Raw genomic sequence first — 17,168 nt, 5'->3', positions numbered from 1 at the left:
CAAGACACTCAGTTGGACAATCGCAAGTTTCTTGGTACCGACTTGTTCCAAGGGTGAGTATTACTCTCCTTTAAGAACTCAGGTAAAATAGGGACTTTAGGCCAGTAAGTTTGAGAATATTTTTTATGGTAGCTCTCTGAAGTATATTCAGTGTTTTCAGGATCCATCACTGAAAAATATTTATATTTTTCTCTCAATTGGATGTGATCGGCAGGTTGTAATGGAGGTCTTTGGACCAGGTTTATCTATAAGCCTTTGACTCACAATTCATAAATTCTGCTTGTAATTATACCTCATTACAAAGCAATCTAAATTTGTTACTGGTTCGCATTTGGACCACTGAGATTCTACTTAAGTTATGCACTAGATCCTGACAATTGAGTACCTCTTTAGAGAGTACGCAGCTCTACACAATTGGACATGGTGCACAACCCAATCAGAGAATTCAGACTAAAAAGTCTTTTTTTTTCTTTTTTTTCTCCCTACTTCCTTTGGGGTGAGCTAGAAACAACAGCACCTACCACTTTGTCATGACAAAGCAAATTTAGACCTGTTTTCCTTGGTAGGAACAGAAGAGTTAAAAAATGATGGAACTTTTGAAGAGAGACTTAGCAAGGAATTCTCCAATAGGATTCTGTTTTTCAGTTGCTTCTCTCTTTGCTGTAGAAATTTCCTGGATCAAGAAGGCAAAGTACCTTTTGTTTTCAGTATGTTTTCAAGATAAAGCTCTGAGGTACTGGACAATGTTCTAACTTAGATATCGAAATAAAGAAGATTTTTAAGAAATGTGACGATTCAGTTTTATGCAAAGAGGAAAATAGCTCAATAAAACAATCTGGTCACTAACATAGTGGTATGTTCTAAGTTATTTGAATGTTTGATCAGTTTAGCACAGTTTCCCCAATGGGCTTGTGATTTGCTGTGGTTAAAGTCACATTTTAAAAGCCATAAATTAGCTTAATATAATAGGTATATTCAATGTATGTTTTTACTTAATTGTAGATATTGGTAATGTTTTACTTTTTGAAAAGGTATCCTTTGATGTGAATAAAATGTCATGGAAATAAACCATTCCATTACATGTAGTAGAAATAATATAAGAATAGCTCACAAACTATGCAGGTGAGATTTCTGTGGAACTACATTTTAAATTGTTAATACTGATTATATGATTTAATTGACAATTTATCCTTGGCTATATTGTAATTTTAGGTAAGCAATTACTTCTATTGATTCTACCAGCATTTATGAAAAGTATTAAGAATATTTTCATAAACACCTCTAAATGATACTCAGAATATTTCTATTAGTTATATAAATGTAGGGCTCTTCAACTGTGGTATTTTATTTAATATTAATGCTGAGAAGGGAAATTGGTTGCATTTTGAGCAATGAAGGACTTTATGGGTAGTGGCTGCTTGGCTACGGAAAAGAAAGATATTGGGGCTCAATATGGCCATAGCAAGGAACCCCCTTTATCTTTTATCAGTGCTTGCCATGAGTGTTAGAGAGAAAGGTCAGCATGAGTGTATTGTATTTGTGGCCTTCTAATCTAATCCAGAGCTTTCACTTTACAGATAAGAAATGTGATGCCTGCAAAAAGCAATGAGTCGGTCAAAACAAAAACAAAACAATGTGCCTTATTGTGTCAGTTATTAGTCCCCAGATTCAGCATAGAAGAATAATAGAAAGACATTTTAAAAATTCTCACTCCTTTTTTCTTGAGATTATTTTTTGCTTCTTTCAATGCCTGTTAATGATGCCAAACTGTATTCATTTTGTTTTCATTTCTTGCATTATCAAGAAACTGAACCTAATGCATGTTTTCATCCTTAATTCCTTCTGCATAGTTTCTTAAATTTGTTTCTCCTCTGATGCTGCTGTTCACAATTAGACATTTATCTCTCTTTTAATCGAATGTTTGTCTCCCACTTTTTGTCTTATTCCTGATCGAGAGAAGAATAGCTGGTGCTGTAACACCAAATGAAAATATAATAAACTGTAGTAGTTGGCTAATATATTATGAATTTTGTCTGTTGTTAAGTCTTTACTTTCTCCCATTCTTTAATATATGAGTGGCTATGAAATGTCAGAATTCTAGAAGGTCAATTTTTAGGGAAGCTGCAACATAACATTATGAAAAGAAACAAACAGCCAACAATACACTATATAGTTATTTACCCTTGGAAAGCCTGTTTGGCATTTCTGTATATGGCCACTTAGTGCCAATGATGATATACTGTTGTTGAGTGACGTTTTACAAAATCAAAGGAGACTCATTTCTGATTTTAAAGGTTATTTATTTTCTTTTCTTTTGTAGAGTGAAGGAGAGTGAAAGAAACAAAATAAGATCACAAGCTTTGAACGAAGAGGGCTGGGTAGTTTCACTTTTACTTTTTAGTTGTTTATCATAGAGTAAGAGCTGATGCCCAAGAATTCCGAGTTTTGTCCTGTTTAGAAAATTCTGAGCACTTTCAGGCTGAATGTTAAGGAGACACAAATACAATATTCATGACTCACTTTGGAAATGATTCCTTTTCATGCCAACATTTTGATTCCTCCTGGAGCAGACTTTGCTGCTTACAACCTAATCCTGCCATTCACCTTAACTGGTTGGGTAATTCCATCACATCAGACTTAGACTTTGTGGCATAGATCTTTAAGAGGTTTCACTAATTTTTTTAAGAGACATATGGAGTTTAAGCACAACATCATTATAGGACCTTTGGAAAAACCATATTATTGCTTATACTAAAAACTACTACATTTAGACAGTGTTAAAATTAATTGTAACTCCAAAAACAGAAGTGTAACATATCCAGAAACTGCAGTAATATTAACGTCGTGCCTAAATCCTAACACTGAATAAATCAATTAGGTAATGACAGAAGGTGCAAATTATCATGCCAGTGTACAGTGTGTTTAGAGAGGATACTATTAATCAAAAGGTTACTGTCGTTGAAGATCTAATGATTTTTCTTTGAAGGGTACTCTTCTGATAATAAGGGTATATTTAAATGGCTGAGCAATTTTACTCTTAGAAGTAGCTTGCATATTAAAGATATGAGAGAATATGGTAAACATTAAAAATATAAACAACTGAGTAAAAGAGGCAGCATACAAATCCATTTTTGTGATAATGTAGAATTAATGATCAGTGTGTCATTTACTACATTTACTACTACTAATTAAACACATTCATGTGTTGGAAACTATGCTAAATAATTACTCTGTGTAAGGAGTAGGGAAGATTTTGGAGAAAAATGAGGCACAGAGAAGTTGATTAAGTATCTTGCTGAAGTCACGTGGTGAGTAATTGATTTAGAAGTGTTAAGTAACCAGAAAGACTAAGATTTGCATGCAGTTTTTTTGCTTTTTACCACGGATTGACCCTTTACGGAAAGAACACTGATATAATGATGAAGAAACTTGGATCTAGTTGTGGATTTGCCACTAGATGGTTGGTATGACTTCTGCCATATTGTTTAACTGGGTTTTAGTTTTCCTTTCTCTATAAAATGATGGGATTGGACAATCCAAGTGTGAGGTTCCTTATAAATCTGAGAGGAATTTGGCATAAAAAGTAAAATAAACTTTCTGTAAGTTACATGGGGCTCAGAGGTAAAGAATCTGTAGAACTAACATTTTGAATGATTAATAGCTGACTTAGAAACACAAATTCTTTTTTGCTTACTTATTTTATTAGATAGGTTGAAAATGCCTTTCAGTTTCTATCCTATGTTTCATTATTTTATTCTGTAAGGCACATAAGATGATTGGTCTATTCTGCAATGTGTTGTTTCTTTTCTGTTACATATGAGATAAATAAACATTTTTTTTTGTGCTTAGAGCTATAGCTGTAGCATAATTGTATGTAGCTTACTGAAAAGTTTGAGACATGAAGAGGCACTTCTTGCACCACATTTCAGGAGTCTCAGAGTGTCTGCCTATAGATACACTTTTTTAATATGTGTAGTTAGACAAGCACTACTGCACCTCACCTAACTCTGAGGTACCAGTTAAAAATATAGGTTCCCACTGCCCGCTCCAGAGATGCCGATTCAGTAGATCCCATTTCTGCCCCCGGAAGCAGCATTTGTAATAAGTACTGGGTCATTTTCACATAGGAGGTCTGTGAACCACATTTTGAGAGGCACTGTTTGGGTTTAAATTTGTGCCTCTTAAGCTAGTTGACTACCAGTTGGTTGGTTGCCCAGGGCCTTTAGTCTTTCATTTTTACGAAGTTGTATCTTGGATTAATTTACATGTTGAGAATAATTCTTTTTTTTTTTTTTTTTTTACTTAGAAGGTTTTTGCAAGTAATACCTTAAGCTTGGAATTGCTTCTTTCCTTTTTCTCTAGCTAGGGCTTTTTATTTAGGTTTCAGCTTAGAGGCCATATCCTTCTAGAAGCTATTCCTACCCCACTCTGTTCCTCACCGAGCACACAGTTATTATACCCTGGGCTGTTGCTTTATGCCCTTCTTCACTTTCCCCATTAGCTTGTGAGCCTTTTGAGGGCAGGGACTCTATCTTGCTTTTTGTGGTAATCCAGTGTAACATTTTGCAATTGGTGGGTACTCACTAAATATTTGTTAAATAATTGAATGAATAAATACAGATTGTTATAAATTTAAAATTACTACATTTCACAAGTGTAACTTGCCTGGAAAATGTTAATTTCTTCTTCTGTTCTATTTAATTATTTAAATGTCTGCTAGACATTTAAATGTCTGCTAGAAGTCATCACATAAAATTTCAATATTATGTCCCATTTCTTTGAAGTGAGGGTAAATTTACCTCAACTTATAAAGATAATACAAGCCTTTGTGCAATGGTATCATAAGGGAAAAAGAAAAAATGACAACCTGGGCATTTCCATTCAACAAACACTAGTTTTCACTTCCCATTTGGTTAAAGAGTAGTTTATAAGCTTAACATAGTTCCTTCAATAGAGCTTATCCTCTTTAGTTCATCCGTGCTTTTCCTTTTAAATCTCCATGTCAAGTGGTGGTGGTTCCAGTCTTTTAAATCTCCAAATTAGAAACCTCTGCATAATCCTTTATTTCTTGATGATCTCAAGAGTTGTGTACATAGTAGTAAGTCATGCTTTAAACTCATATGAAGCTAGTAAGAAGCAGGAGAAGGGGTTTGGAGCCGGTAATTGCAACTAAAGGAATGAGTCTCCCAACTGCCTATCATCTAGGGAGGAGCAGTCTGCATAGCTAAATGAAACGGTGTAGTGAGATGCATTGCTGTCTATATTAGGAGTCTGCATACCTGTCTCACATCAAAATCATTTTACAAAATTGTTAGTACCATCATTCACTATTCCCCCCTTCACTTCCATACTCAGGTTATATTAATTTAGATTTTACAGAGGGTAGGGCCTTAAGTTTCTGACATGAAAGGCCATTCCTGGGAGCTATTGTTATACTTGAGATCTATCGTATTTATTAGAGAGGGGAGAAATAAGGTAACAGGGATTCTAAACAACTGAGATGCTTAACGTTTCTATGTGAATTTGATATCTAGTTCCTTAGAAATTCATCTCGTAGAATGCCCAAGGGGGCATTCTACGGGTTGATAAGAACTCCTTAGAATGTTATGGACCTAGATGACTAGTGTGAATGAGAAAACATTTTATTTTCCTCAGTGAAGGACTGGAATAAAAATCAGAAACCTAGATATAACTTGCTGGTTCACCATCTAGACATGCATGCCAGAGATTAAGAAGGAACCCTGAAAAGGTGTCCACGTGAACTCAGTGCATAAAACATCAAAACCAACCTGAAGACTAATTCAAGACCTTGCTGACTTGTAGTACAGGAGCCCTCAGTTAACTTTCTTGGCCTAGGTCTTGGAAGGGGCAACAATGTAGATTTCTAATTCTGATGAATGCAACTGCGGTTGGGTCGAGAAGGACATTTTAAAAATCAATGTATAGCATATTGATCATATCATATTGATGTTTCATCAAAAATTAAAACTCATATTTGGTTCTTTTTTCTTTCTTCATTACCAGTACCCTTAGCCCTTGTCATTTTGTGCCTGAAATGTTTCAGGAGCCTCATGATTAGTCTTTCTGCTCCATTGTGGCTCATCCTGTCCAGTGTCTCCTGTACATTACCTGCAGAAATAGGTTGGTAAATGTAAATCTGACCACATCTCTCTCCTGTTTATCCCTACCCCCAAGCCACTGGTGAAAAAGTACCTAAAAAATTCAACCTCGTATTTCCTGCTATGCTAAGCCCTTTAGAATCTGGCTTGAACTAATTCTAATTCTGTCCCTCGGCATTCTTTCCCCAAACAGACTCCAGTCCTCTAAACATCTCATTGTTTCTAGATGTGACTTTTTCTTTTGTGCTTTCTTAGTCTTGTCTTTAGCCACCTATTGTTCCCTCTGCCTAGAATTACTGTATTCTTCTCTAATTGGGAAACTCATACTTTTCCCTAAAATCCTAAATCAGAACATTACTAACTTTGAGATAAACTTCTGGATTCCTCTAACAGTCTTCTGGTAAATTCTGTTCTCTCTTCTGATTTCTAAAAGAATATCTATTATATTCCATTGTTTATTATAATACTTATCCCTTGTAGTAATTATAATTACCTGTCAATGTTTCTATTTCCATCTTCACATTGTAGCTTCCTTGAGATAAGAGACTAGGGAATATTTATGATTTCTCAGTGTTTATTATAGTTCATGACACACAGATATTTAAAAATATCTCTTAGAAGAAAAAATGATATATCTCATGATTAAATAATATAGGTGACTATATTGTATAATTTAAGGTACACTGGAAACAAAATATTGTTCCACTCATTTCTTTTTTACTTTTTAATTTCTAAATTATAAAGAATTTTAAAATTATGTTTAAATTTTGACTCATTATTGACTTCAGAATTAAAAACATTGTCCTGAACTCGGAAGGGGCAATACTTTAAGTCTTAGAAGAGAAATAAAAATATATATATTTTAAAATATTAGGTCATTTTCTGAAATTAAATGAGAAAATAAGAGAACACTATTATAGTAATGTTGGCAAAAGGTAGAGAGGGGAAGGGAAGGTGGAAAGGATGCTGTGCATTTATTCATTCAATAGCATTTCTTATGCCACTGTTATGTGTCAGGCACTGTGTTAGCCACTGGGAATGCAGAAAAATAAAAAAGTCTCTTGATCAAAAAGAACTCAAGGAACATAAAGGGGAGATGAGAAATATTGAAAAGTATACTTTCTTCATATCACAATTGTCATAGTTCTGGGCCCTATCATCATCAACCATCAAGTTGTCTTTTTTCTCAAATGTTCTAAAGCTCTTGAATTCACCTCTTTAGTTGAATTGGTCATGTGACTTATACTTTGAATTTCAAAGTGGTATTTTATTAATAGTCATCCTCTAATGGGGCCAGGGAGTAATCCATCTATCTTCATAAATTACTTGAAACTAGAATTGAACTATTTAGATATTTCAAAGTATTAATAATCACCTTTAAAATAGCCACCCCAAATAATGATTGAGTTCTACTCATTTCATTTCATATCTTGAAAAATCAATTATTTTTAGTGTAACTATTATAAAATTACCACTTGCTACATATCTATGTAATTTATAATATATAATAAACCGCAAAGACATACAACAGTATGGATAAATCTTATCAACATAATATTAAATGAACAGTTCCAAAGTATTTAAACAGAGAAATATTTTTATTAAGCTAATAACTACATATATAAAGATAAATAAATAAAATTACTTATCCTTTGCTACATATATTAAATATGTGCAGTTATATATATTAAATATGTGTAGTTATATATAGCTATAACTATGATTTATATTATGTATATGACTGTGTAATTTAGCAAGGGACAAGTAATTTTATTTACACATATAGGTAGTTTTTAGCTTCATGAAAAGAATGTCCTCTGTTATAATACTTTGGAGTGGTTCATTTAATATTATGTTGCTAAGATTTATTCAAATTGTTGTATGCCTATGTAGTTTATTGATTTTGAGTGCTATATAATACTCCTTTTTGTGATGGTAATAGTTTTGTATGTATTCTTCTGTTGATGGGAATTTGGGGTGGTTCATGACTTATACAGTTAACAATGACACCATTAACATCCCTTTAAATATCTCAGGTATATATACAAGAGTTTCTCTTGGGTATACACCTGGGGCTGGAAGTAGTGGTCATTGTTTATATAAATGTTTAATTTTGAAGATAATGTCAGTCAACTTGTTTTTCAAAGTGGTTTTACATACTTATTCTCCCACCAGCAATGTACAAGAAAGCCTGGGAACCAGCTGCAGTGGCTCATGCCTGTAATTCTAGCACTTTGGGAGGCTGAGGTGGGTGGATTGCCTGAGTTTAGGAGTTCAAGGCCAGCCTGGGAAACATGGTGAAACCTCATCTCTACTAAAATACAAAAAAATTAGTAGGATGTGGTGTCCTGCACCTGTTCCTGTAATGCCAGCTACTTGGGAGGCTGAGGTTGCACTGAGCTAAGATTGTGTCACGGCACTCTAGCCTGGGTGACAGAGCAAGACGTTGTCTCCAAAAAAAAAAAAGCACCCATGGCTTCAACCATCTTCAATTCTTGATATTAATAGACATTAAAATGTTTTATTAATGAAATGAGTATAGAATTATAACTCTTTGTGGTCTTGATTTCATTTATCTGTTCTCTAATTAATGCTGACCATCCTATTATGTGCTTATTGACTATATATGTTTCCTATTCTCTGAAATATCTGACCCCCGCCCCCTGACACACAATGAATTGTTTGTGCTTTCTTATTGATTTGTAGAAGTTCTTTGTTTATTCTTGATACTTATTTATGTTCATTTTGTGTAACTAAACCATCTTCTCACGCTTTGTAACTTCTATTTTTGCTGCATAGTCTCTTAATAAACAAACATTTTAAATTTTGTTAAACTGAGCAATCATTGAATAATATTTTTCTTAAGAAAATATTTCCTACTCTGAGGTCCGGAAGATATTCACATATATTTTCTAGTAAGAATTTCAAGGTTTTTGACATTTAAAATATAAATCCAACTGGTCGCCATTTTTTCTGTCTCCATTTACTGAAAAGTACCATATTTTCTATTATCTGATATGCTACATTTGTCATTTACCATGGTTCTGGATATACCATTTGTCATATATACCAAAGTTCTAAGCTCTCAATACTGTCTTATTAGTTAGTTTACCTGTATACCAATATAACACTATCTTAATGAAGAAATATTTATTGAAAATACTTAATCTGATAAAGTTCCTCCCTGCTATTTCTCAGAAACATTTTAGCCATCATTTGCCCTTTATTTTTCTGTTCAGAATCATATTTTCAAATTTTATAAAAAATGTTTTGGTGTTTTGGTTAGTATTGAATCTGTAGATCGATTTGTGAGAGAACTGACATCTTCATAATATTTTCTTTCTATCTATGAACATGGTATGTTTATCAACTTTTTAAGGATCTTCTTTAACATTCCTTGATATAATTTTACTACTTTCCCCATAGGAATCTTACAAATTTTCTCTCAGTTTTTCTTCATAGATATTTGGTTTGATATTTAAATTTTATTTAACTCTGCTCTTTTTGTTTATACTTGTCTGTGAATGTGAAGTTTTCCTCCTATATTTCTATATTTATACTTTTAAGACACTAACATAAGAACACATAGTCGAATACTTATTTTATCCCCAGATAAGATAAAGCAGGCTCCTGTCCTTTTGATGTGATCATTTTTTAAGAATTAAACTATTTTAGAGAATTTAATTAGAGAAGTGATTGATAGCATTTTGGTTAGGTAAAAACAAAAATATTTGAATGACTTATTTTACTTCTACAAATAATACTTTCAGTATTGTTATGGGAATAAAGGGGAAGCAGGAATAATTGCTGTTTAATGGTTTGGATATTTTTAAGCACATAAACATTATATACATGGAGAAAGAAAGATGTGTCAGCTTGCAGTTGGATTCCATAAAAATAAATCTTAGCATAGTTTTTGGCCTCATATGGATTTATAGATTAAGTCTGTATCAATTATGTAAATAGAATATTGTTCTAATAAAATTATATTTATATAGAAGCATTATTTTTTACATATGGGCCCACTAAAGGTACCAAATGTTTTTAATAAAGTTAAAATTATGAATCATAAATATATATAAGACTGAATTATCTTCTTGCATGGTCAAAATGGAAGAATTTTCAATTTCTCATAATTTGTGATAGCCTTCCTGTGATTTGTATCAAAATTGCTTATGCAATGAAGACTAGACTCTTATTACACAAATTTGTTAGCCATTGTCAACTTTACAGATTTCTTTTGTTGCAGAAAAGTCGTTGAGAAAAGTCACCAGAAAAAAATTCAGTGGAGACAGTACAATAAAATCTGTTTACTGGACCAAATATTTCTGATAAATTAACTTGTGACATAACTATATAGAAAGTGGGCTTTTTTTTTTTTTTAACCAACAGTTTTACTACTGAGTATCATGGACAAATCTAAATTTTAATGACTCCACAAATATAACTGCAAATAGATTACATTTGAAGGAAAAAGGTATTTGTCTTTTACAATTAGTATGCAGAGTATTCTAGAAAAGGAAATGTAACCCAAATTATTTTAAAGAAGGAAAGTATATGCTTGCATATAAATGATCCAGCATCTTGCTTATAAAATTGGCCTGTGGCAATACATATATAAAGTCTTTGAGTATAAATTTCAGTTTCTTAGTTAGCTTGTTTCATTTTACTGTTACTTTTTTTTTTTTTTTTTTGCTTTTCTGGAGAGTTAATGTTAGTTCAGCTGAAAAGATTTTGAGTAAAATGGAACACAAAAAATTAATAATTAAAATGTTAGAAAGCAATTTCCATGACCACAAATGGACTGTCAGTTCATAAAATTTTATCATTAAGCCATGAGAAAAATATTCTCACTTGCTAAGATGAAATTTATCAAACAGAATAATCTACATTTACATGTATTTTTACTTTGGTTATATAGGTTTCAATGTGAGCAACATACTCTGGTTTAGAAATACGGTGTTGTATGAATTATTTTTAAATTTTTCTACAACAAATATATACTATTGCATTATTCCAAAAAGATCATTTTTGTTTTAAAAAAAAATCCCAGATAATACAAGAAAACAAGAAAGGTTATATAATATTTATTTGCCATGTTACTGATTGAATTTCCCTCTTTGTAAAAATGCTTAGAAGATGGAGTCCCAGAAAAATATATAACATTGTCTTTTAAATTTAACAGTAAAGAAGAATCATCAGTAACATCAGAAGGGAATAACTTTGGGAATACAAAGAATACAGGTAATATTTTTCATTAATTTTTAAACCAAATTTGTCTCTTTTGTTAAAACCCACATTTAAGACAATCTTACATAGGCAAAATTATATTAACTTTCAGATACCTATATTCCAACAAACATTCATTCTTATGAGGACAAGGAAGATTTGGAAACCAGTAATCAAAATGTAAAAGATGTAAACAGGGAACATGATGAACATAATGGAAAAGAATTAGAGTTGATGGTAAGTGTTCTGGTTGCCACGGTATTAGAGAAGATGAATCCATTTGTGCTTCAAAGATTCTGCAATGCCTGCCTTTCAATAGCTTCAACTAATATAATTTGCAAATGTGAAAGCACAGCCTATTCTGTTCTTGCATCTCTAGCTTCATCAACAAGGCATTTTGATTTCTGTATGTTGCTTATGGTCTCTGCAGTGGTAAATTAATGACATTCGTTTCTTATCTCTTTACGAGCGGCTCTGAGTAATAGTTTGTAGGAATTACAGGAGAGGTAGCACTATCCTGATGTGCATTTCTAATCTTTGTGACAGGTGTATACTCAGCATAAACTCATCTATAAAATGAGAGGGCTGGACTAGAGGATTGTTAGTGTCCTGTCCAACTCTACAAGTCAATGATTCTCACATGTAACAGCATTTTTAAAAAAATCCCATCCTTGTGAGAATCTCCAAGTTCTGTATCATTGTAGCGTATTAAATTACCAAGTAAGAAGAATATACCCTGTGCCGTAATTTTAAAACAGGAAACAAATTCAGTACTATTCAATTTAGTATTAAATTTGTTATAAATTTCACACTTGGTGAACATTCAATCTATTTGGAATTTTTTGGGGGGATGGTTTAGTTAGCACTTTGATCACAAAGGAAGAAATAGGAGTAAATGAGTCACATAATGCAATTTATCCTTTACTGTATTTGGATGGAGCTCATGTCATTGGAATACATGGATTCATAATCATCTAAGATTAAAATGACATTTGCCTCTTCAAGTGTCAGTGCTGAAACAGGAGAGAAATAGAGCTCATATATTTCCCCACATATTCCACCTTTTCTATAGTGATATGGGAGCTGCATCACTAAAGTATGCAATTTACTTTGCTCCAACTTTAAGAAACTACAAAGTTGTCACCCATGTGAGAATTCTCACCAGCTGAACGTTAACATTGCCATTTTTTTCAAACCATAGAATATAATGAAAGGGTCCTGAAAAATCACATACTTCACCTATACATCTCATTACAATGAGCAGGCTCAAATATAAAAGTTTGTTTAGAAGTTACTGAGATTGTACATCCAATAAATGAACAGGGAGCTGTAATTTAGATGCTAATTTGCTCCATGCTAATGTTAATGCATAAAACAATGAAGCTCTATAATAGATGGAAATACAACCAAATCTGTGGAACCCACAGGCATTGGCTTACAAGACAGCTGTGCAGTTGACAAGTAACATGAGCCTTATGTGAGAAGAAGGGGAAAACGTAAGATTTGCATATAATTATTGAGATCATGCAAATGTCAGTTATGAGGAGAAAAAAAAAACACAGGCATCTCACTGTTAAATCCTGACAGTTGGCATCACTGAAGAGCTCAAATACATTTGAGTACCAGTTGGCAGAGGGTCATTAAAACAGAATTTGCAGAGACATTAACTCCCTCACTTTTCTTTGAGTGACGTTTTGCTATTAATAGTTTGCAGAGGCTTTGCAGAAAACATATTAATAAGAGAAACTGTAATGGGGGCATCTACAGCAAGTGTAAATGCAGCAAGGGGCACCCAGGAAGCTGCTCTCTAATTGATTAGCATGGAGCTATCAATGTGTATAGCCTAAGTGAGGAGAAAGTGCAATGACAAGCAAGAATAGTTGAATAATACAATGCGATATTTGGAAGCTGGGAAGGAGAGTGATGAATTTGGGTCCCTTTTCTTACTAATCTCATTCCCCAGTCATACAAGGATCTCTTCAAAACATCTGGCTTCCAGAGTTTATATGAAATCCACAAATGAAATCAGTCAAACAAATCTACCAGATAATTACTAACTGAGTTAATAAAATCTATCTAATTCACTGTCCATTTAAAAAGATCATATAGTCATTATGTTTTTGTTGTTTTTATCCCATAAGATAAATCAACACTTAATAAGAGCCAGAAGTACTGATTCCAGAGATGAAAAGAATACATTTTCAACAGATCCAGTCAATTTTCCAAATCAAGCAGAGGGGCTAGAGAAGAATGAAATCCATGGTGAAATACGCACTGACTTGTTCCAAAGGTCACTGTCTCCAAGTCCATCAGGAGAAAGCTCCATAAAGGGAGATTTTTACTGCAATGAAAAATGTTCTTCAGGAAATGATTGTACACATCAACTTTCAGAGGAAATTACTTCAAATATGGGAGAGATCAAGCCATCACTGGGAGATACTAGTAGAGATAAACTAGTGAAATTATACGTTGGCGGCAAAGAAGTCCTGGACGGTAATGCTAATCCAGCCCATGGCAGTGGCACAATGCAAATACCTTGCCCCTCTTCAGATCAACTAATGGCAGGAAATCTAAATAAAAAATATGAAGGAGGAGCTAAAATATTTGAGGTTAAAGATTGGGGATGTTTAAGAAGAGATTTCCATTCAGATATATCTGCACGTCTCAAAGAATCAACAGAAAAAGAATCTTCCAGGAAAGATTATGGCAATGGTAAAGATCATGAAGAACAAAGAATATATTTAGGTATTAACGAAAAACAAAAAAAAAGTTTCCAAACAATCTTACACGATCAAGAAAGAAAGATGGGCAACCCTAATATAAGTGTGGAAGGGATTGGAGATAGTAACAGAGACCCAACTGCTCTGCTGAGCAAAGATACTGCAATCACAGCAGACAGGTCTCACTCACCAAGGACAAATTTGAGTTGGGAAGAAGCTGTATTAACCCCAGAGCATCATCATTTGACCAGCGAAGGCATTGCTTTAGGAAAGATAACTGGTCAAGTTTGTTCATCAAGAACTGAAAATGTTTTGAGGACTGATTATCTTTCCCAAGCTGAAGAAGAAAACTCAGGTTGGATTAATTCTGAAGATAGGGATAATAACACACAGCATAAACCAAGTTGGAATGTTCTGGAAAGTCGGGAAAAAGCAAGAGAGAGTAAGATAAACATAACAGAGCATATCAAAGAGCAAGCAGATTGTGAAGATATGCAGAAAAAAAGAGATAATACAAGGAGTTTGAAAGCTTCTCTTACAGAAGAATTGTTTACCTGCCAAGAAACTGTGTGCTGTGAACTGTCTTCTCTTGCTGATCATGGTATTACTGAGAAAGCAGAAGCAGGTACAGCCTATATAATTAAGACAACATCAGAAAGTACTCCAGAAAGCATGTCTGCTAGAGAAAAAGCAATAATTGCTAAGCTACCTCAAGAGACAGCACGAAGTGACAGGCCCATCGAGGTAAAGGAAACAGCCTTTGATCCACATGAAGGGAGAAATGATGATTCACATTATACCCATTGTCAACGAGATACCATAGGTGTAATCTATGACAATGATTTTGAAAAGGAATCACATTTAGGTATTTGTAATGTACATGTAGATGAAATGGAGAAGAAAGAAACCATGTCTATGTACAATCCTAGGAAGACACATGACAGAGAGAAATGTGGCACTGGAAATATAACATCTGTGGAAGAATCCTCACTGGTCATTACAGAAAATCAAAAAGCAACTTCAAAACTGAATTTACAGTTGGGAATGCTGCCAGCAGACAAAACGGTATTTTCAGAAAACAGAGATCATGGACAGGTTCAAGAATTATCAAAGAAAACAGATTTAGATGCCATTGTGCATTCTGCTTTTAATAGAGCTTCTCAGAATAGCTCTCCTTTTTCCAAACATCATACTGAAATTTCGGTGTCAACTAGTAAGCAGGAAATTGCTGTAGAGAATGCAATTACTACCATGGCTAGCCAACCTATTTCTACTAAATCAGAAAATAATTGTAATTCAACGAGAAAAATCCAGGCTATGGAGAAGCACCCTTATCCTAAGTCTAAACCGGAAGAAGTTTATAAAAGTTCAGGAGTAGTGACATCAGGTAGTAGAAGAGAAAAATGTACAGACCAGATTTTCCAATCAGAAGAGTGTAGTATGGAAAAATCTCTAGGGCCAATGATTTTAATCAGTGAACCTCTTGAGAACATGGAAGAAGCAAGGGATGAAAATGAAGGATTAATAAACTCTGGGCAATCACTATACCCTTCAGGTGAAAAGGAGTCTGAGAGCTCTGCTTCTACTAGTCTCCCTGTCCAGGAAAGTCAAGCTCAAAGCAATGAATCTTTGTTTTCAAAATATACCAACTCTAAAATACCTTATTTTCTTTTGTTTCTGATATTTCTTGTTACTATCTACCATTATGACTTAATGATAGGCTTGGCATTCTACCTTTTGTCATTGTCCTGGCTGTCCTGGGAAGAGGGTAGACAAAAAGAGTCTGTCAAAAAGAAGTAACCCCACCACTATTATTATTCTCTCTTAAAAGACAAGCTATTTCGTCCCAAACATTTGAATTGGTGAAAGAGACTATTCATTGTTCAAAGATCCAGTGCAGTTTTTCTCTTGAAGGATCATTTGAGAAGGAATGCGAATAAGTTTGCTCCTTCATATAAGTAATTATTCTATATAGGACCATTATATTTGGATCATTAAATACCTATATGAATATGAGATCTGAAGCACGTCAAGTTGAAATTAGGTACAGCTGTTGCTCCTTAGCAGGCTATGAAGTTGCAATGCTTCACATCTCTTCACTATTTAAAGTGCTATTTCTTGCATTCATTTCTCTAGCAATAAAGCTTCATTTTTTTTCCCTAAGAGTACATATTTCCCCCTAAGGTTTTAAAAAACAGATAAAACGTGGACAATGGCAGACGATTTTTTTTGGGCTTTTAGTGTTGAACATTAAATTTGTATTTAACACTGTATCTTTTATCAGTATACATTGATCAAACATTTTAACATTTCGTATTTTTAAGAAAACCCATATATAATGAAATGTGCAAACTTAAAGAAACATATTCTGTTCACCTGAGTAATAATTGCACACAAACACACACGTGTCTTACACCTTTATAGCTACAAAGTCAGGGTATACATAAGCAAAATCTGACAAAGACTGAAACAATTGGGGGATTGTCTTTCAATTCTGCAAAATTTTGTGGGTGGCCTGTCTTTAAGCAATGCTTTTCTCTTGTGAGGGAAGACTGTAACACAACTGAACTATTTTGATGTCAACTATTCAGAGTTGAAAATGTAAATTAAAAGTTCCACAAGCATTGTTTCAGAATGAATCTGTACCTTTAAAGCATAAGGCATTAAATGATAATAAAAACTCCAAATGGACTATTTGTTCCACATGGTAGTATTTTTGTCTTCAAACAAATTTTTTATCTTTTCTCATTACAAGACAATGAATTGTCCTCCAAAATGCATTTAGAAAACAAACAAATAGTCTTTGGTGATATTTATTACATGATTATCATCTTGTTGGATGACTCAAAATTTTAAGTAGGCAAATAAGTATATGTGGAAATACACTGAAGAAGAAATGAATATCCAATATAGCAGTGGCTTTTACTGCTATTATCTATAGCCAAGTATGTATGTTAATGAAGCTCATCATTTTAGTGAAGTAGAGGTAATGCAAAGATTCATATACAGTTTATTTCAATAACAATTTATTGAATTACTGCTATATGTAAAACTCTGTGCTTTGTTCTGTGGCATAGCACTTCCTTGATATGCTGCATAG

General features: G+C 33.5%; 1 protein-coding gene across 1 annotated transcript in view; it reads left to right on the top strand.

Moving 5' to 3' along the window:
- Positions 1-16,759, top strand: part of PPP1R3A (protein phosphatase 1 regulatory subunit 3A) — a 41,553-nt gene extending 24,794 nt beyond the window's left edge. The window contains exons 2-4 of the mRNA XM_002751704.6: positions 11,305-11,363; positions 11,461-11,585; positions 13,490-16,759. Of these exons, the coding sequence (XP_002751750.1) occupies positions 11,305-11,363; positions 11,461-11,585; positions 13,490-15,868 (2,563 nt within the window). The 3' untranslated portion in view covers positions 15,869-16,759. The remainder of the gene's footprint in view (positions 1-11,304; positions 11,364-11,460; positions 11,586-13,489) is intronic.
- Positions 16,760-17,168: the final 409 nt, after the last annotated feature.

The sequence above is a fragment of the Callithrix jacchus genome, chromosome 11, assembly GCF_049354715.1.
Source record: "Callithrix jacchus isolate 240 chromosome 11, calJac240_pri, whole genome shotgun sequence".
Taxonomy (NCBI): Eukaryota; Metazoa; Chordata; class Mammalia; order Primates; family Cebidae; genus Callithrix; species Callithrix jacchus.
The sequence above is the reverse complement of the archived record's forward strand: the minus strand, read 5'-3'. Positions and strand labels throughout refer to the sequence as shown.